This window comes from Onthophagus taurus, chromosome 5, assembly GCF_036711975.1.
Source record: "Onthophagus taurus isolate NC chromosome 5, IU_Otau_3.0, whole genome shotgun sequence".
Taxonomy (NCBI): domain Eukaryota; kingdom Metazoa; phylum Arthropoda; class Insecta; order Coleoptera; family Scarabaeidae; genus Onthophagus; species Onthophagus taurus.
In genome coordinates this window covers 11457528-11479205 of record NC_091970.1, presented here as the reverse complement: position 1 = coordinate 11479205, position 21678 = coordinate 11457528, and the positions used below count along the sequence as shown (strand labels likewise).

The 21678-nt window shown below is 32.9% G+C and overlaps 1 protein-coding gene across 2 annotated transcripts in view; it reads left to right on the top strand.

Moving 5' to 3' along the window:
- LOC111423108 (inversin-B-like) overlaps positions 1 to 21678 on the top strand; it is a 106330-nt gene that overhangs the window by 27483 nt on the left and 57169 nt on the right. For both annotated transcript variants that reach the window (XM_071195714.1, XM_071195715.1), the window contains exon 2: positions 10830 to 11006. In XM_071195714.1, the coding sequence (XP_071051815.1) occupies positions 10830 to 11006 (177 nt within the window). The remainder of the gene's footprint in view (positions 1 to 10829; positions 11007 to 21678) is intronic.

The window sequence follows — 21678 nt, the reverse complement described above, 5'->3', positions numbered from 1 at the left end:
AAGCCAAAAAGCTATCTATTACTTTCAGAATGTTAGATACTGTTGGAAAAGACTAATAACTACAAAAGTGTAAAATTTTAATGTCATTTTTCGGTATTTTCTACACTTTTACGCACTTTTTTTTAATTTTTACCGTATTTTTGGGTCATTTCACATCGATTAAAAAAAAATCGTCCATTTTTAAACCACATGATGATTCTTGAATTTCTCCAATCTTTATCTATTATAAGTTTTTTAAGTCCTTTGTCTAAAATTATTGCATATAAGTAGTATAGAAACGCCGATTCTAGATAATCCTCCGTGACGTCATCCGCCCAATGTAAAAGTATAGGGAGGGGTGCCAACCTAAGGATGACACGAAAAAAATATAGGTTGGTATTGGAAAAGTAACTAGATCTGGTAACTTTTTAATAAAAGTAACCGTCGCACTAGGTGGCGCGAATTTTTCTAGCTACTTTTCCAATACCAACTTATTTTTTTTTTCGCTTCGGCGTTAGGTTGGCACCCCTCCCTATACTTTTATATTAGGCGGATGACATCACGAAGGTAAACGATGCGATAAATAAAACTCAAACTTTATAGATGTAAGCTGTGGTGGCGATTGAGTCGTCTTCGACACTTTGAAATCTTTTCCACTACATAAATCTAAACGTAGTCTATCATTATTACTTTTATCTATAATAATTCACCATATTACAATACTCAGACAGCCGTTAAAAACACACTTTGGCACTAATTCGTGCGTTCAAATCTTAAATCGTTTCTTGACGTGTTATTTAACATTCTAATTTAACACCCCGCCACGTGCGGACACCCCGGTTTCACATCTGGCGCTCTTTTTGCGCTCTTGGTGCTTGTTGCTGCGGGAGCTGATGATGTCGACTGTCACAGCCTCCGTCAACCCAGTGGTAGGTGCGGGATTCTCCATTCCCTTTCCTTTCAGTCGAAACTGAATTCTTCCATATTCAAAGTAGGGCCGCCAGCTCAGTTCTTCCAGGGCTTTGGAAGACACTTCGTCAACTGCGAAGGTGTAGATCTGGTGGTATTTAGAACCGCCCATTCGGATGTTTGGAGTGAGTTGTTCATCACCTCCAATCGGGTTAACACCGTCTCTTTGGTGAGAGGAACACTAGCTTCATCGTCTTAGATATATGCTACACAGACGTGCGGCCTGGGAATATCTTTCCCCTCGACCACTTTAATCTGGGCACCTTCTCATGGATGAAGGCTATTGGCTATGTTCACAAGCCAGTCCTTCGAGCAGGAATCCGCGCAGGTAACTAAAAACCAACCGGACTTTTGTTCGCAAACCCTCTTTTTGCATGTTGTCTACGGCTGAAATAACCTCCCTCCGTTCTATATTGAACTACTCGGCAGGATAATCTGGGTGGATTAATCCAACCTTGATACCGCTCATAACAGCTTTGTAGGTCAACTGCTTCTCAGAAACAGCTTTAGTTTCGATCGGTTGGATCTCAGCCAGCTTGGGCTTCTTAACCACTTGCTTAGGCGTCAACTCATCAGACAGCACTCTCTTGGCCAAAGGTTTAGAGATCTTTGCACTCTTTGCCGATGGAGTACTGAGTTTGTTAATCACCTGCTTGAGGGTTGTCTCATAAGGCACCCCGCTCCCCATAAGCTTGCGCAGATTTCTTCTAGCAGCCGCAGGCGTTTTTGTTGGAGAGTGAGACTATCTACTGCCTTAACAGCCTCCTCTTCATCTTCCTCCCCTTCAGAGTGCAGAAGAACCTGCTCCTCTTCTAGAGAGGGAGAAGTTGACTTGGGCATCTTTTTAGTTTCCTTTTCAGGATCGAGGTTTATCCCCCCCTTGTCTAGGGTTTTGTTCTTATTGGGCGTCTCCATACTAATCCCACGAGTAGAGCAGAAAGGGTAGTCCATCGAGGCAGTGCTCCCATACCCCAATAAGCCTATTGAAACTGAAGGTCGGACTAGACCGTTAGGTGATAGCCTAAAGTGCTCCACTACCAACCAGCTAGACTGATACTTTTTTTAAAAAGTCACCAAATCTAGTTACTTTTCCAATACCAACCTATTTTTTTTCGCCTCAGCTTTAGGTTGGCACTCCTCCCTATACTTTTAGAATGGGGGGATGACGTCACGGAGGTGCAACATCCTATCTAGAATTGCTGTTGAAAGTGTCATGGCGCCAGCGAGTTCGGCTCTAAACGAGGCACGAGTTAAAACTTGCAAAAAGTGCAATAGAATCGCGCTTACCGGGTTAACGTGTGAAAAATGCGGAACTATTTTGCGAATTTATGTTAGTTAAAATTCAAGAAAATCCTTTATTTTTATCGCGACTTATTTGGACGGATAAATCAAAATTTTCGAGGGAGGGTATTGTTAATAGATAAAATTTACATATTTGAGCTGTTTATTAGTTAATTGTAGAAATAGTACCAATAATAATTTAAATAAATTAAACGATGAACTGTCAAAATGTCTTGGCCTGCTAACAAAAACACAAACGGGCTTTGCGATTCTATGTCTGATTTTGATTAATTTTCCAATATCAGGGAAACTACAATAAATATTTATAGGAATGTTTATAGATAATTTGTAGAGAATTAAATTCCCTTTCTGATAGGGTAAAGAAATATGGGGTGTTCCATTTAAAATTTTCGACTTTCTCGCAATTGAATATTGAGAAACGATAATTCAATTTTTGACCAGCCTGTATAAGATTCTTTGATACAACAAATGACAATCTATTTGGCAGCATCTGTAGAGTAGTCGAGCCAATGCAGAGCTTTTTTGAATGATCGTTAGCTAAGATATGGGCTTTTAAAGACCATGGTGAAATTTGTCAAAAAACACTTAAAATCAAAATAACTCGAAAACAAAAAACGCTAGGTACCAACAACTTTTATCAAAGTCAACATATTTTTTTACGTATAATTGAAAGGTGTAATAAAAACTATAGCATACCATTTAAAATAACGAAGTTGTGGTCTACTTCCGGTAGACCGGAAGTGGTGGCCATCTTGAAAATATTTTAGATTGAAAGTTTAGAATGAACAACCCATGCTACCAAAATTACAAACCTCTACGAATAGTGGAACATAAAAAAGTTCTAACGAACCAGTTACGTGAGACACCTGTATATACTTACCTGTTTATATTATGTACACAGCAGTAAACATTTTAAAAGAAATACCTTTAAACACAAGTATAATACTCGTAATAAACATTTGTTAGAAGTGCCGTTGCACCGTCTAAATTTGACCAGACAGGGCGTCGATTATCACGGCGTCAAACTTTATAATAAATTACCACCTAATGTTAAGATGTTGTCCAACACGCGATTTAAGGTATATGTACGTAATTTACTAATAAAAAAATGCTATTACTCCTGTGAGGAATATTTTCAGGACACTGACTATTTTATTTGTTAACTTATTTGTTGTTTGTTAACTTGTTTGTTATTTGTACTCCATCTGTTTGTGAAGATATGATTGTAATTGTAATGACGTTTCATGTAATGTTTATTGTATGAATAATAGTATATTATTATATGAGCATATAATGAGGGCTATTATTCACGAGTGGCATAATTAACCTGAGTGAATAATAGCTCATTATATGCGAGTAGAATACTATACTTTGTCCATGACTATTGAAATTGATTCCATAAATTTATTTTTTAAATACATTTTTGAATAAAGGTTAAACGTCTTAAAAACTTAAAAACTTTAATGTTTTGAAATCTTCTAGTGTTAGCATGCCTCCACAATTGTATCTAAAGTATCAAAAGTATCTCCTGATCACATTCAGGCCATCTTATTAAATATGAGAGCTACTTGTGTTGGGTCTGATAGGATAATACATTTCTTTTCTCCCCGTATTCTTGATGTACTTGGCGATCTGTACAATTTTTGTCTTACTCAATTAGTATTCTCAAACTCCTGGAAGTACGGCTATGCAAAATTCGCTATAAAATTAATTTCTTGAAGGATCCTTGTGGAAATATCACCAATTATTAATTAAAGTATCCTCTTTTTAACGCAACAAGCCGTTTTGAAAAATCACTTTTAGTTTTTGAGAAAATAGTAATCGAAATTTTGATCAAATTTTCGATGTTGTAATTTTCATCGATAATTTTCAAAATTAGATATAAAATTAATTTCTTGAAGGATCCTTGTGGAAATAACATCAATTATTAATTAAAGTATCCTCTTTTTAATGCAAAAAGCTGTTTTGAAAAATCACTTTCCATTCTTGAGAAATAAATTTTTGAAATGATCTACAATTTTTTCGAATTTTGCAATTTTCACCGATTAAGTTTTATTAATTTGTATAAAATCGATTTCTTGGAATATGAGTATGAAAATTTCCAAAAATGTCAATAAAAGTGTCCTCTTTCCAATGAAACAACACGTTTTGAAAAATAGCTTTTAGTTTTAGAGAAAACAATATTTGAAGTTTTGATAAAATTTTCGATGTTGCAATGTTCATCGATAATTTTCAAAATTAGATATAAAATTAATTTCTTGAAGGATCCTTGTGGAAATAACATCAATTATTAATTAAAGTATCCTCTTTTGAATGCAAAAAGCCGTTTTGATAAATCACTTTCAGTTCTTGAGAAATAAATTTTTGAAATGGTCTACAATTTTTTCGAATTTTGCAATCTTCGCCGATTAAGTTTTAAAAATTCGTATAAAATCCAGTTTTTGGAATAGGAGTATGAAAATATCCCAAACTGTTAATAAAAGCCTCCTATTTTCAATAAACCAACCCGTTTTGAAAAATAACTTTTAAATTTTTTTTCCTAGAAATAGGATTGCCTGCCCCATAGTGAGCCGTTAATAGTATATTATTATATGAGCATATAATGAGGGCTATTATTCACGAGTGGCATAATTAACCTGAGTGAATAATAGCTCATTATATGCGACTAGAATACTATACTTTGTCCACGACTATTGAAATTGATTCCATAAATTTATTTTTTAAATACATTTTTGAATAAAGGTAAACGTCAATGTGACACAAATTCATGTAACCAACTTCACAACAATTTGTCAAAATTAAATGTCAGTTTTATAAAACGTCGTTTTCTTTACGAAAATTAATTAATTTATGCTTAAATCATACGAAAAAACGAATTTGTTTAGGTTTTTTTAATGTCAAACATTTAGAAACTCCTAAAAAATTGAATTAAATTCACGTTTTTTGAACTTTTCACGTTTCAAATAATTATTATTAGTCTGGTCAAGATGGCTACCCGTGGATAATGATTTATTATTCACCGCTATTATTCACTCCGTGAAAAATGACTACCATTTTGGTTTAGAAAACTCATTCATAAGGTATACAGGGTGTTTCGGTGACTCGGGGAACAAATGTAACTACATATACTAGAGTGAAAGTGATGACGTTTCATGTAAAAAAAAATTAGTAAAAGTCTTCAAATTTGAAAGATACAGGCCATCAAAGTTAGGAAATTTTAACACATTTTTCCAAATATCTTAAACACTATTTACAGTAGAGCGCTGAAATTTGGTACAGTATAAATCAATGTGATGTAAAATCGTTAGGCAATTTATGAGTTGGATCGATCCGCGGGAACAATACTATACAGGCTGTTCCTAAAGTTTGTTTGCTCAGAACTTTTTTATTCTATCATAAACCTACATTTATTTTTGCAGTTTCTAATAGTAAATTTAGTTTAGAAATTTCTATTACTCTTAGATAATATTGATAAAAATCACCGTTTTCGTGTTAAATGCAAAAATGTTGGGTTCCGATTTCAATAATAGCACAAAAAAAAAAAGAAATCTACGTTTTTGACCATTTCCTTTAGTATTTTTTATTATTTGTCTTGTTATTTTATGTACTTTTTTTATTATTCTTGTTAGTGTTGTCGTTTTTTTGTTTATTTTTTGTTGATTTTTAATTTATTGTTTTTGGATTCTTTTATTTAACCAACTAAAACAAATTAAAAATGTGATTTAGCTAAATCTACACTTGGGCATGTTGCATGCATAATAGTTATGACAGCTCAGTTCGATTTTCACTTGTCATTGCCAATTCAGATTATTTATTTATTTTATTTTTTTAGTGTTATTGAATTCGGAGCCTAACATTTTTGCATTTAATACGAAAACGGTGGATTTTATCAATATTCTCTAAGGGTGATAAAAGTTTCTAAACTAAATTTACTATTAGAAATTGCAAAAATAAATGTAGGGTTATGATAAAATAAAAAAGTTCTGAGCAAACAAACTTTAGGAACAGCCTGTATAGCATTGTTCCCGCGCACCAATCCAACTCAAAACTTGCCTAATGATTTTACGTGATATTCAGTTTACACTGTATCAAATTTCAACGCTTTACAAGAAGAAGAAAACAAATTTTATTCTGTACCCACTACATAAAAAAAAATAAGAATAACAATAAAAATATCTATATGTATATACAACAAAAATAAAAAAGTGAAGGGGTGAGAATAGGGCTACCGACCAGGGTCTTTCTGCCCGTGATTTTTGTAGTCGACGGCTTGTTTCAGTCTTCTCTGACGGCCAGGAGTTTTTGGAAGAGAAGGGGTGGATTGTTGCGAGGGTGGAGTGATCGAGGCGATATAAACGTGTGTTGCAAGGCGTTGGTAGGAAAATTTAGAATGGATTTATCGGACAAAGATTGAAGACGGGTATGGATAGGGGGTATATCGGTAAGTTGGTACAGCAGATCATTGCTAGGGTTAAAGAGGGGATTACGGGGGTTCCTAATTCGGGTGATGGATCTCAGTGCACATCTTTCCGCTACTTCCAGGTGGTACTTCGTTCTTCTTGGTGCGTTGCTTAGCAGTATTGATCCATATTCTATGATGGGCCTGCATATGGTCTTGTAGATGTGCGAGGCACATGAGGTAGAGATTCCGCGACCGCTGAACGAGAGAGATTTAAAGTGTTTGGCGCGTGTCTTTACTTTCATCTTCACCTTGGTTGCATGAGTGGAAAACTTAAGCGTTCTGTCAAGTATTATGCCAAGATACTTGCAGGTTGGTGAGGGAGCGCGGGGTGAGAGGAATGGGACAAAAAATTGTGTTTTTGTGGGATTGAGTAAGATGCGCCATTTTCGGTACCAATTTTCCGTTTCGTTTATGAGCGTCTGCAACTTACGGACCGAGGAAGTGATCCCTACTGTGCGAGACCAATGCTGTATCGTCGGCGTAAAGAAGTGCGTATGCAGTGAGGTTAAAGGCGTCTGGGTTGTCGTTGTAAAGATCGTGGCAGAATAGATTGTATAGAGCGGGAGAGATAGGCGAACCCTGAGGAAGGCCTTGCTGAGCGGAGAAGCTGTGGGAGGAGTGATTTTTCAACTTCACGATGGAGGAGCGATTCGACAGGAATTGGTTTATCAGGGTTAGAAGGTAGTATGGCGTTTTTAGCTTATCCAGTTTAAATAGCAATCCTTTGTGCCACACGGAGTCAAAGGCCTTTCGGACGTCCAGAAACACTGCTGCAGATTTCAGTTTTACAAAACGTGCCGCCTGGAAGTTGGAAACCAGAATAGTTAGTGGCTGGGACGTTGATTTGCCGAATTGGAAGCCAAATTGGTAAGGCGGAATTTTCTTTGATACCGCAGCCAGGAGCTTGTTCTTCAAGTGCGTCTCGAAGAGTTTTCCAATTACGGGGAGCAGTGAGATGGGGCGATAGTTGGTTGGATCAGATAGAGAGGAATCCTTCTTGGGAATACAAGTAATAATTGACGTCTTCCAGTCGCGCGGGAAATGCTGAGTTGTAAGGCAAAAGTTGATTATTTTTCTGATAAAGCCATGGATGTTAAGATCTAGACTTCTAAGCAGTTTCCTTGTGATGTTATCATAGCCGGGAGCGGTATCTTTTCCCTGTCCAAGAAGAGTAAAATATTCGTCTTCCAACATGAGAGCATCTTCGGGTGTCTCGAACGGTGTCAAAAATGCGGATTCGTACCAATTATCTATAATGCTTTTGTTGTGGGAACAAAACGAAACATCCTCGGTAAAGGTGAATACACCTTCTAGGTAATCAGCGTGTATGTTGACAATCTCTTCAGGGTTGGAATGCACACCGCCATCGGTAGGATCAATGAGCTCCTCCGTTCCAGGTGTCTTTTGGTATCTTGATAGTTTTCGAATTTCGTGCCAATAGTTTCTTCCTTTACACAGTTTTATTTTGTCACAGGCTTCCATGTACTTTTCCGTTCTGTATTGCTGAATTAGTTTCTGCATCTTTTTGTTGAACTCATTAAATTTCTTTTTCAACTCAGGCACTTCATATACCCTTAAGTCTCGATATAGGCGTCTTTTCTCTTTGATGAGTCTGATAATAAATGGAGGTAGCGGAAAACTGTAGTGTTTGGTGATTCTGGATGGGCTCGCTTTGTCTATCGACTCCTTAAAACATTTGTTAAACCTTGAAATCGTGTCAACTGTGATTGTCTGATGTGCTTCTATGAAGTCTTTCATTATTGAGTTAACTGTCTCCATGTTGCAAAGCTTATAGTTTTTAATTAAAGTCAGAACAGGTTTAGGTACGTTGGTTGTGACGTTGACATTAACTAAAATGCCCAAGTGATCGGAGCATAAATCCGGAACAACTTCTACCTGTGTAATTAGACCGCGGATGTTTCTTGTACAGAACAGTAGATTAGGAGTAGAGTTCGGATTGTTTTCCATAACGTACGTGGGAGGAGTCGTGATTTGTACGAAATTGGACATATTCAGGAAATGTCTTATGTGTTTCCTTTTGGTTAGATTCGGATTGAAGTCACCAATTATGAGACATTTGTCGTGCAGTGAGGCCATGTTAAATATGGATTCTTCAATTTTACTAAACGGGTGGATATAAATTAAGAAAACATGTATTAAGTCTGTCCCGAGAGTGATACAAAAATGAAGTGCATTATTTAATGGAGAGTTGATTGCGGGGGGGTTGGATTTTCTCAATTGTATCGTGGGGTGGTCCATAGCCACCGCTCCTCCTCTGACTCCTCTATTTATAATATTGCCGTGATTGTGGATTGACGTCCAGTTTCTAAATGTGATGGAAGACTTCGATTTTGTTTCCACAAACATTGCGCAACGGATGTGATTCTCAATGATGTAGTTTCCGATCAGGTGTGATTTCGGGTGGTAGCTGTTAATGTTTGCGTACAATAATTTTATGCTGGTTTATGCTGGATAGGTTCTGTAGGAGATGGCTTAGAGGTGTCCTGGAGATCAATTATGATAACGTACATGTAACTTCCAGAAAATGCGACAATCGTATCGATTTGGTAGTTTTCTACAAATTTCCGTTTGAGGGAATTGATAAGCTCTTGACGATCGCGTGATTTGGGTGAGTTAATTTTTGAGAGGTAGGTATCAATAATGTGGTCGTGAATGGTGATTGGTTTATGTATGCGCGTTTCTTTTGTTTTTGTAGAAATTTGGTCAGATTTTTTATTAGCCGATTTTATTCTAACGTTAGGGACTCCTCGTATGGGAGCTGTGGGGCGGTTCTTGCATTTTAGTGACCAGGCACTGTGTCCCTCCAGACCGCAGGATTTACATTTCTCCGGTAGCTGTGAGGTGCATTTAGTGTACTGTGTGGGCCGACGCTTTACCATAAATATTGTTTAAGATATTTAGAAAAATGTGTTAAAATTTTCTAACTTTGATGGCCTGTATCTTTGCAATTTGAGGACTTTTACTAATTTTTTTTTACATGAATCATCATCATTTTCACTCTAGTACATGCGGTTACATTTATTCCCCGAGTCACCGAAACACCCTGTATATTATAAGGTAGTCGTGGACAAAGAACTATTATTATTATTATTATTATTAATGGCGTTTCTATACTACTCATATATTAAATGAGATAAATGATGCGATAAATAAAACTCAAACTTTATTGATATAAGCTGTGGTGGCGATTGAGTCGTCTTCGACACTTTGAAATCTTTTCCACTATATAAATCTAAACGTGTCTATCATTATTACTTTTATCTATAATAATTCAACATATTGCAATACTCAAACAGCCGTTAAAAACACTAATTCGTGCGTTCAAATCTTAAATCGTTTCTTGACGTGTTATTTAACATTCTAATCTTAAAATAAACTTTTCTCCATCCATTTAACACATTGCGATCCATCCTATAAAGGTTAATGATACAAAAAAAAATCATCTCGTATTTTCTCGTCTCCTTTGATAAATTACACTCAAGTTTCACTCTAGATATGCGTTTTCTAAATTCTCCGATGATATTTTCTCTTTTTTTTTTTACAAAAGTAGATAAAAATTAATTAATTTCAACAAATTACCCCTTTTTCTTTTCAATTAATTTTTTTATTTTGTTTTTGTTTTAAAGTTAAATCGAATCATCATCGATTTAATAACAATTTGAAAGTAAATCGTAACGCAATCGATCTTAAAAGAGAGAGGCATCCGATTAATCTTTTAAAATAAAAAAATTGTAATAGTAAAATGGTAATCAAATAAGACTAAAAACGTAAAAGGAGGTTGCAAGGATTACCGTCTAATAAAATCCCAATTTCGCAACGCAACGCGTTTAAAACCTTTAAATTAAATAGGGATTTTATATTTTACGACGTCTAATAACAACAATCTCGTTCCGTAACAGAAACTTCAAGTAGAAAAAAATAACTGTGCTTTCAGAGAGAGCTTCAGTTACGCAACAATTATCTTTCTTTTTTTACATTTTAAAGCCTTTAAATAATTACTTCACATCATATTATATCTTCATTCACCGTTTTCTCTTTAGTTTTACAAATTCGTTTTTCTTTTTAATTTAATTATTTTTTTTTCTTTCTTTTTTAGACACGGCAGATTGAACGTTTTACGTTGGCTCTTGTGGGAAGCTCAGGTTCGAACCGAAATGCCCGCTTTAGAAAGGGCTTCTTCGACAACAAACACAACTTTAGCACTACATTACGCCGCTGCGAGAGGATGTTTGGATTGTGTAAGACTGCTTGTTGATTCTTCGCAAGAGTTAAGGTAAGTGTTACTCGATAAAGTAGCAATTTTTCGAACGGTTTTTAAATGATTCGCTCTGAAACTGTTAACAAAATAAGTAGGTTAGATGGATTAAATCGATAAAAGAACATTGAAGAACATGTGTTGTCTTACCGTTTTTCTTTAAGAAATAAGATAAATGTCTTTAGATAGAAGCGAGAAAGGTAGGTTATAAGGAATCTTGCGATTTTCTTCGGTTCACAGCTGTTGTTATTTGTAAGAACGTGATTAAAGTAAGTTTTGAGAAATTGTAATAAATATGTTATTTTTTATTTACAATTATTTTAAATGATGATATACAAAGAAAAATTCCTGAAGCAAAACGAAATCTGTGTTACTGTCTTTTGCGATATTAATATTAACCTCTTATCCACTGGATCTTCTGCTAATGTCTTCATATCTACTTTGAATGCATTTAATTTATGGCAAATTGTTGTCCAACTCGAAATTACTGATTGCTCTGAGACCCTAATTGACGTTATTAGTATATCTAAAAAGTTACCTCTTCTTATATATGATACTGAGGATATTATGGTCTCAAATCATTTGTTAGTCTCTTCTCAATAGTGCTGAATCTAAGGCCAAATTTATTAGCTTCCGTGATTATCGTGCTATCGATATGAATAAACTTAGCAAAGATCTCGATTTAATGAACTGGGAGGATGTTTATGATTTTGAGGATATTAACGACACGTTTAACTGTTTTACTGAATTACTGAATGATGCTTTCAATAAATGTAAGAGAAACAGAAATTAGGGAACTTTTCAGTATAAACTTCCTTTTTACTAATTCTAGAAATGTGTGGAAAAATCTTAAAAACTTTAATGTTTTGAAATTTTCCAGTGTTAGATTATTAATTAAAGTATCCTCTTTTTAATCCAAAAAGGCGTTTTGAGAAATCACTTTTAGTTTTTGACAAAAAATTTTTTGAAATCGACATATTTTCGAATTTTGCAATTTTCGCCGAATAAGTTTTAAAAATTCGTATAAAATCGATTTCTTGGAATATGAGTTTGAAAATTTTGCAAAATGTTAATGAAAGTGTCCTCTTTCCAATGAAACAACCCATTTTGAAAAAAAACTTTTAGTTTTTGAAAAAACAATATTTGAAGTTTTGATAAAATTTTCAAAGTTGCAATTTTCATCGATAATTCTCAAAATTCGCTATAAAATTAATTTCTTGAAGGATCCTTGTGGAAGTATCACCAATTATTAACTAAAGTATCCTCTTTTTAATGCAAAAAACCGTTTTGAGAAATCACTTTCAGTTCTTGAGAAAAAAATTTTTGAAATGATCTACAATTTTTTCGAATTTTGTAATCTTCGCCGATTAAGTTTTAAAAATTCGTATAAAATCCAGTTCTTGGTATAGGAGTATGAAAATTTCCGAAAATGTTAACAAAAGTGTCCTCTTTCCAATGAACCAACCCGTTTTGAAAAATAACTTTTAGTTTTTGAGAAAACAATATTTGAAGTTTTGATAAAATTTTCGATGTTGCAATTTTCATCGATAATTTTCAAAATTCGCTATAAAATTAATTTTTTGAAGGATCCTTGTGGAAATTCCACCAATTATTAATCAAAGTACCTTCTTTTTAATGCAACAAGCCGTTTTGAAAAATCACTTTTAGTTCTTAAGAAATGAATTTTTGAAATCGACATTTTTGCAAATTTTGCAATTTTCGCCGATTAAATTTTAATAATTCGTATAAAATCGATTTTTTGGAATATGAGTATGAAAATTTCCCAAAATGTTAATAAAAGTGTCTTCTTTCCAATGAACCAACCCGTTTTGAAAAATAACTTTCAGTTTTTGAGAAAACAATATTTGAAGTTTTGATAAAATTTTCGATGTTGCAATTTCCATCAATAATTTTCAAAATTCGCTATAAAATTAATTTCTTGAAGGATCCTTGTGGAAATATCACCAATTATTAATTAAAGTATTCTCTTTTTAATGCAACAAGCCGTTTTGAAAAATCACTTTTAGTTTTTGAGAAATAAATTTTTGAAATTATCAACAATTTTTTCGAATTTTGCAATTTTCGCCGATTAAATTTTAAAAATTCGTATAAAATCGGTTTCTTGGAATATGAGTATGAAAATTTCCCAAAATGTTAATAAAAGTGTCCTCTTTCCAATGAACCAACCCGTTTTGAGAAATTACTTTTAGTTTTTGAGAAAACAATATTTGAAGTTTTGATAAAGTTTTTGATGTTGCAATTTTCATCGATTAATTTTCAATATTCGTTATAAAATTAATTTCTTAAAGGATCCTTGTGGAAATATCACCAATTATTAATTAAAGTATCCTATTTTTAATGCAAAAAGCCGTTTTGAAAAATCACTTATAGTTCTTGAGAAAAAAATTTTTGAAATAATCGACAATTTTTCGGAATTTTGCAATTTTCGCCAATTAAGTTTTAAAAATTCGTATAAAATCGATTTCTTGGAATATGAGTATGAAAATTTCTCAAAGTGTTAATAAAAGTGTCCTCTTTCCAATGAACCAACCCGTTTTGAAAAATAACTTTTAGTTTTCGAGAAAACAATATTTGAAGTTTTGATAAAGCTTTCGATGTTGCAATTTTCATCGATAATTTTCAAAATACGCTATAACATTAATTTCTTGAAGGATCTTTGTGGAAATATCGCCAATTGTTAATTAAAGTTGCTTCGTGAGTTAAATCAGCATCAAAAATGTTCATTTTGTATCTTGGATCCAAATAAGTTGACATATCTTCTCAGGTTTCTTATTAATTTCATTTTTATTCAAATATCGCTATAATGGCCGAAGAGGATGCCGAATATCCGGTTTTTCGCAAAATCACTATCCGTTCCATCACTACTTATTAGTCTTATTTAGAGGACAAAGGCGTTAGATCAGGACGTAAAATTGGTTTCTCATTTTGAAAAATTCGTGAAGCCAAACGAAAGGAGTAAGACGAGGAAACCAAGAAATTGAGCTTTTTTCTCTCTCACCTTCTTTGTCATCACCAAGTTTGATGCAAATTTTGCATGCTATGAGTGGTACCGTCTTGCTAGTACCACAAATTCAACTCATCTAGTTTCGGTATTAAGACCTTGTTACCGCATTCCCACTGCCATTTTGAAAAAAGCATGGCCTAATTTCATCTTCTGAGTAAACAGCACAACATGCAGTCACTTGTTGTGGATGGAGTGATGTGTCATGGAGAACACAAAGATTGTTGTTGTCCAAAAGTAAGTAACTAATAAAGTCTTTTGGGTTTGTCTGCCAAGCTTTGAATGCTACCTTTTTATTTCTGATAGCATCTCCTTATCTCTTCCTTCCACAAGGTCGGATCTTTGCCTGTGCTGATACCCCCTTTAGATAGCTCCAATTTAACACTGGTTCTGTTCCTGCACTCCTTCTTGAAACCCATCCACTTCTCATTAGCCGTAGCATAAGAAATTTGTATACCCTTCTTCATACATTTTCTCATGTGTTTGAGAAGAGTTACTATTTGGCCCAGGAGGTCTTTGCAATCGTTGAAGTTACCTCTTGCGTTTTTATCATCCAGGATGAGGTTAATCTGTGATGTCTTTCCTCCACTTTTGTAGGTGACCAGAACTTTCTTTTGAAAGGTGATGTTTATCAAACTCAAGTTGTAACGTGAGCAGAATTTCGGGATATTTTTCTTCGCACCTTTCCATCGCGTCTCCTGAATGCAGCATATATTTATGTTTCTCAATTTCAAGATTTCAGGAAATCTGCACTGCGTCCAGTAAGGGTTTCTAGATTCCACGTTGCTATCTTAACCCCTTACTGAATGATTTTTTATATTTAATTAAAAATAAGTCTATTACACCACTAACCTACTCAAAAGCTCACAAACCATTGAAAGTATGCATATAATTCTTTTTTTTTTAAGTATTTCGAAAAAAACTTTATGTGCACGTATATGGCACGATTTGAGGTATCAGCAAAAATTAATAACAAGACATTTAGTATAATATTGTCTTTGCGAACGTCTTAGGCAGGAATTTCTAAGAACGGGTATTTTTTCTTTTTTAGATTCAGTTTAGGCTGTAATCGTAAATTTTTCGGAATTTTGCTATTTCCGCCGATTAAATTTTAATAATTCGTATAAAATCGATTTCTTGGAATATGAGTATGAAAATTTCTCAAAATATTAATAAAAGTGTCCTCTTTCCAGTGAACCAACACGTTTTGAAAAATAACTATTAGTTTTTGAGAAAACAATATTTGAAATTTTGATAAAATTTTCGATGTTACAATTTTAATCGATAATTTTCAAAATTCGCTATAAAATTAATTTCTTGAAGGATCCTTGTGGAAATATCACCCATTATTAATTAAAGTATCCTCTTTTTAATGCAAAAAGCCGTTTTGAAAAATCACTTTTAGTTCTTTAGAAAAAAATTTTTGAAATAATCGACAATTTTTCGGAATTTTGCAATTTCCGCCGATTAAATTTTAATAATTCGTATAAAATCCATTTCTTGGAGTATAAGTATAAAAATTTCCCAAAATGTTAATAAAAGTGTCCTCTTTCCAATGAACCAACCCGTTTTGAAAAATAACTTTTAGTTTCTGAGAAAACAATATTTAAAGCTTTGATAAAATTTTCGATGTTGCAATTTTCATCGATAATTTTCAAAATTCGCTATAAAATTCATTTCTTGAAGAATCCTTGTGGAAATATCACCAATTATTAATTAAAGTATCCTCTTTTTAATGCAAAAAGCCGTTTTGAAAAATCACTTTTAGTTGTTGAGAAAAAAATTTTTGAAATAATCGACAATTTTTCGGAATTTTGCAATTTCTGCCGATTAAATTTTAATAATTCGTATAAAATCCATTTCTTGAAATATAAGTATAAAAATTTCCCAAAATGTTAATAAAAGTGTCCTCTTTCCAATGAACAAACCCGTTTTGAAAAATAACTTTTAGTTTTTGAGAAAACAATATTTGAAGTTTTGATAAAATTTTCGATGTTACAATTTTCATCGATAATTATCAAAATTCACTATAAAATTAATTTCTTGAAGGATCCTTGTGGAAATATCACCAATTATTAGTTAAAGTATCCTCTTTTTAATGCAAACAGCCGTTTTGAAAAATCGCTTTTAATTTTTGAGAAATAAATTTTTGAAATTATCAACAGTTTTTTCGTTTTTTGCAATTTTCGCCGATTAAGTTTTAAAAATTCGTATAAAATCCAGTTCTTGGAATATGACTACGAAAATTTACGAAAATGTTAATAAAAGTGTCCTCTTTCCAATGAACCAACACGTTTTGAAAAATAACTTTTATTTTTTGAGAAAACAATATTTGAAGTTTTGATAAAATTTTCGATGTCATTCATTTCTTGAAGGATCCTTGTGGAAATATCGCCAATTATTGATTAAAGTATCCTCTTTTTAGAGTTGCTTCGGTAATTAAATCAGCATCAAAAAAGTTCATTTTGTATCTTGTATCCAAATAAGTTGACATATCTTATCACCTTTCTTATTAATTTCATTTTTATTCAAATATCGCAATAATGTGACAATGCAGGGTATCACTTCAGAAATGTACCAGAAATTGTAACTATAATGGGCGTATAAATATGCAGGATAACCGGATATCCGGTTTTTCGCAAAAACACTATCCGTTCCATCACTAGTTGTGACAAGCTTATTGTCATACTAAGCAAGAAGTGATATGTCTACTCCATTTACATTTGCATCTTTTTCAATTTTGGTACCCCTTCCTTTCTTCTTTAGCACCTTATCTGGAGGCAAACTACTGTTTGGTACTCGATTTCTTGTAACAGTACCAAGAGGTAAAATACCTCTCTTGACAGTTGTCGAAAAATAACTTGTAATTTTAGTTTCTAGGTATCGTTTCCGCTAGTTTTACGACAACATTGCTGCTCATACCGAGATTTGGTTGACTTGGTGGTAATTCAGTTACTCCTGCGTAAATGTCGAAATCATAACTAAATCCCGATACACCGCTTAGAACAAATACTTTGTAACTCCACTTGGGGGCTTTCTTAGAGTTATTATGTTTTAGATAAGATCTAGCTTTTGTAGGTATCATTTGCTCATCCACGGCCATATGTTCTTCCTTGGGAATAATTTATCATGTCGTTGTTCTCCTTGTTTTATTCGCTAACTATTGTCGTTGAAATGAAGAAAATAATCTATTAAAATCTATTGCAAGTCATAGTGCCGCAAATTGCAGGAATAGCCATTGAAGATTTCCAATAGCTTCTTGTAGAAGGCAACTGTATAATAGACATATAAATAGAAATACCTAAAAATCCAAGAATTTCTTCTGCAGTTATATTGCTGGTTTCTCCGGTCTACACTGAACTGAGTATAAATTTGTTTCTTCTGTAATATAATTTACCACCTCTGTTATGAGCAAGTATTTGAAGAAGTCATAAGGCTCTCCCATATTGTATCATCAGATACCAGTAGCAGAAGAAGATATCTACAAAACCGCTATCACCACCCCTTTCGGTCTCTATCAATTCACTAGAATGCCATTTGGGTTAAAAAATGCAGCTCAAACATTTCAACGGGTTATTAACGAAGTAACTTACTTAACTTCATTTTTGTCTACTTGGATGATATTGTTATTGCCAGTAAAGACAAAAATGAACACTTAATTCACCTGCGACAACTTTTTGAAAGATTAGACAGTTTTGGAATCAACATTAAACCGTCTAAACGTGTTTTTCGAGTAAGTTCAATAGATTTTTTAAGCCATCATATATCTTCCAACTCAATCAAAAATTGAAGCAATAAATAATTTTCCTCAACCTCAAAATCTGAAAGAACTACAGAGATTTCTTGGAATTTCTGAAATTTTTGGACCCTTATATTCTCTTTTGACCACTCTTTGCAAAAATAATCAGAAGCACATTACCGTGCGGACAGATCAGCACACTGACTCTTTTTCACGTACTAAAGATCGTGGAAGTAGCAACAGGTAGTTTCACGATCTTCAAATAAGTTTATTAAGACTCAGATCTTCTCTAAAAGAAGATCTGGGATGTTCTGCTGCTGAGCTTGTGTTTGGACAACCTCTTTGTCTTCCAGGCGAATTCTTTCTTAAATCAAACACTTTGATACAGCCAGATCAACTTCTTATTAGTCTGCATGAATCTTTTGCAAACTTGAGACATACTCAGACTAACTTTCTTTCAAAATTAAAACCTTTCATACACATAGAATAAATCCTTAATCCAAAATGGTGGTTCTTTTCTTAATTTACTGACTTCGGATTTTTTGATCATGTTCTTTTGCTGTATTTTAAATGAGGGCTGTCTGGTACTTCCAATAGATAAGATTATGACGATGTGATCACTCAATACCTTCCAATCCAGTATCGAGTTGAGTCGAAGATATCTCTCCTTCCAGGTTGTCAACAAATTTTTCAAAATCCGAATCTGCATAATTTTGGGGAAAATAAAAAGACCAAAGACTCCGGGGAAGTCTGAAGACATCTTCCACCACTATTGTTTCTTTCTTTTTCCTTGTAATCATCGTAAAAGTGTATTTTTTGTCGAGTTCTATCTTTATACTTCACTCCTCACCGCCCTTCTTTGGATCAATTATAGCATAGGAGGAAAAGGAACTTAATGAGACAGATTATTGTCAACATTCGAAATGAATAGGTAATTTGAAGACTCTGAATATAAATAACATTCTACAGCCGTCGTCCAGACGACACATGTCTTTATCTTCGGAAAGCTACCAGTCCTCAGGCAATCATTAAAAACATACAGGAAGGCCTCCGAGACTGCTTCAAAACACACTCTAAGTATCTCGTTGATGATGTTTAAGGGATATCTTCTGGTCTTGCCCTGGTCAAGTATGATCCCTCCTTGGTGAAGAAATCGCTTTTAAACTCCATAACTTCATATCTATAAACAATGGGATAAAATCGTTTATGGATTATCTTTTTTAAGCTTATTACCAACAATTTTTATTTGAAACACTTTCATCGATCGTTTTTACTTTGTGATTTATCATCAATCTTAATTGTCAAAATCCTCAAATTTGCATTAATACGATGTTTCGCTTTATAAGATAGCAATTTCAAACGATGGGTTCAAACGGTTTATGGATTATGTTTCTTGGCTTCATTTAGAACATTTTTTATCAGAAACATTTCTCTCCATCGATTTTAGTTTTTGACTCAAACCCAATTTCTTTCAAAAAACGATATATTTGTATAAAATTCGATTTTAAACTCCATAACTTCATATCTATAAACAATGGGATAAAATCGCTTATAGATTATCTTTTTTAAGCTTATTACCAACGATTTTTATTTAAAACATTTTCATCCATCGTTTTTACTTTGTGATTTATCATCAATCTTAAATTTTTCAAAATCCTCAAATTTGCATTAATACGATGTTTCGCTTTATAAGATAGCAATTACGAACGATGGGTTCAAACGGTTTATGGATTATGTTTCTTGGCTTCTTTTAGAACATTTTTTATCAGAAACATTTCTCTCCATCGATTTTAGTTTTTGACTCAAACCCAATTTCTTTCAAAAAACGATATATTTGTATAAAATTCGATTTTAAACTCCATAACTTCATATCTATAAACAATGGGATAAAATCGTTTATGGATTATCTTTTTTAAGCTTATTACCAACAATTTTAATTTGAAACACTTTCATCCATCGTTTTTACTTTGTGATTTATCATCAATCTTAAATTTTTCAAAATCCTCAAATTTGCATTAATACGATGTTTCGCTTTATAAGATAGCAATTACGAACGATGGGTTCAAACGGTTTATGGATTATGTTTCTTGGCTTCTTTTAGAACATTTTTTATCAGAAACATTTCTCTCCATCGATTTTAGTTTTTGACTCAAACCCAATTTCTTTCAAAAAACGATATATTTGTATAAAATTCGATTTTAAACTCCATAACTTCATATCTATAAACAATGGGATAAAATCGTTTATGGATTATCTTTTTTAAGCTTATTGCCAACAATTTTTATTTGAAACACTTTCATCCATCGTTTTTACTTTGTGATTTATCATCAATCTTAATCGTCAAAATCCTCAATTTTGCATTAATACGATGTTTCGCTTTATAAGATAGCAATTACGAACGGTGGGTTCAAACGGTTTATGGATTATGTTTCTTGGCTTCTTTTAGAACATTTTTTATCAGAAACATTTCTCTCCATCGATTTTAGTTTTTGACTCAAACCCAATTTCTTTCAAAAAACGATATATTTGTATAAAATTCGATTTTAAACTCCATAACTTCATATCTATAAACAATGGGATAAAATCGTTTATGGATTATCTTTTTTAAGCTTATTGCCAACAATTTTTATTTGAAACACTTTCATCCATCGTTTTTACTTTGTGATTTATCATCAATCTTAATCGTCAAAATCCTCAATTTTGCATTAATACGATGTTTCGCTTTATAAGATAGCAATTACGAACGGTGGGTTCAAACGGTTTATGGATTATGTTTCTTGGCTTCTTTTAGAACATTTTTTATCAGAAACATTTCTCTCCATCGATTTTAGTTTTTGACTCAAACCCAATTTCTTTCAAAAAACGATATATTTGCATAAAATTCGATTTTAAACTCCATAACTTCATAACTATAAACAATGGGATAAAATCGTTTATGGATTATCTTTTTTAAGCTTATTACCAACAATTTTTATTTGAAACACTTTCATCCATCGTTTTTACTTTGTGATTTATCATCAATCTTAAATTTTTCAAAATCCTCAATTTTGCATTAATACGATGTTTCGCTTTATAAGATAGCAATTACGAACGATGGGTTCAAACGGTTTATGGATTATGTTTCTTGGCTTCATTTAGAACATTTTTTATCAGAAACATTTCTCTCCATCGATTTTAGTTTTTGACTCAAACCCAATTTCTTTCAAAAAACGATATATTTGTATAAAATTCGATTTTAAACTCCATAACTTCATATCTATAAACAATGGGATAAAATCGTTTATGGATTATCTTTTTTAAGCTTATTACCAACAATTTTTATTTGAAACACTTTCATCCATCGTTTTTACTTTGTGATTTATCATCAATCTTAAATTTTTCAAAATCCTCAAATTTGCATTAATACGATGTTTCGCTTTATAAGATAGCAATTACGAACGATGGGTTCAAACGGTTTATGGATTATGTTTCTTGGCTTCATTTAGAACATTTTTTATCAGAAGCATTTCTCTCCATCGATTTTAGTTTTTGACTCAAACCCAATTTCTTTCAAAAAACGATATATTTGTATAAAATTCGATTTTAAACTCCATAACTTCATATCTATAAACAATGGGATAAAATCGTTTATGGATTATCTTTTTTAAGCTTATTACCAACAATTTTTATTTGAAACACTTTCATCCATCGTTTTTACTTTGTGATTTATCATCAATCTTAAATTTTTCAAAATCCTCAAATTTGCATTAATACGATGTTTCGCTTTATAAGATAGCAATTACGAACGATGGGTTCAAACGGTTTATGGATTATGTTTCTTGGCTTCATTTAGAACATTTTTTATCAGAAACATTTCTCTCCATCGATTTTAGTTTTTGACTCAAACCCAATTTCTTTCAAAAAACGATATATTTGTATAAAATTCGATT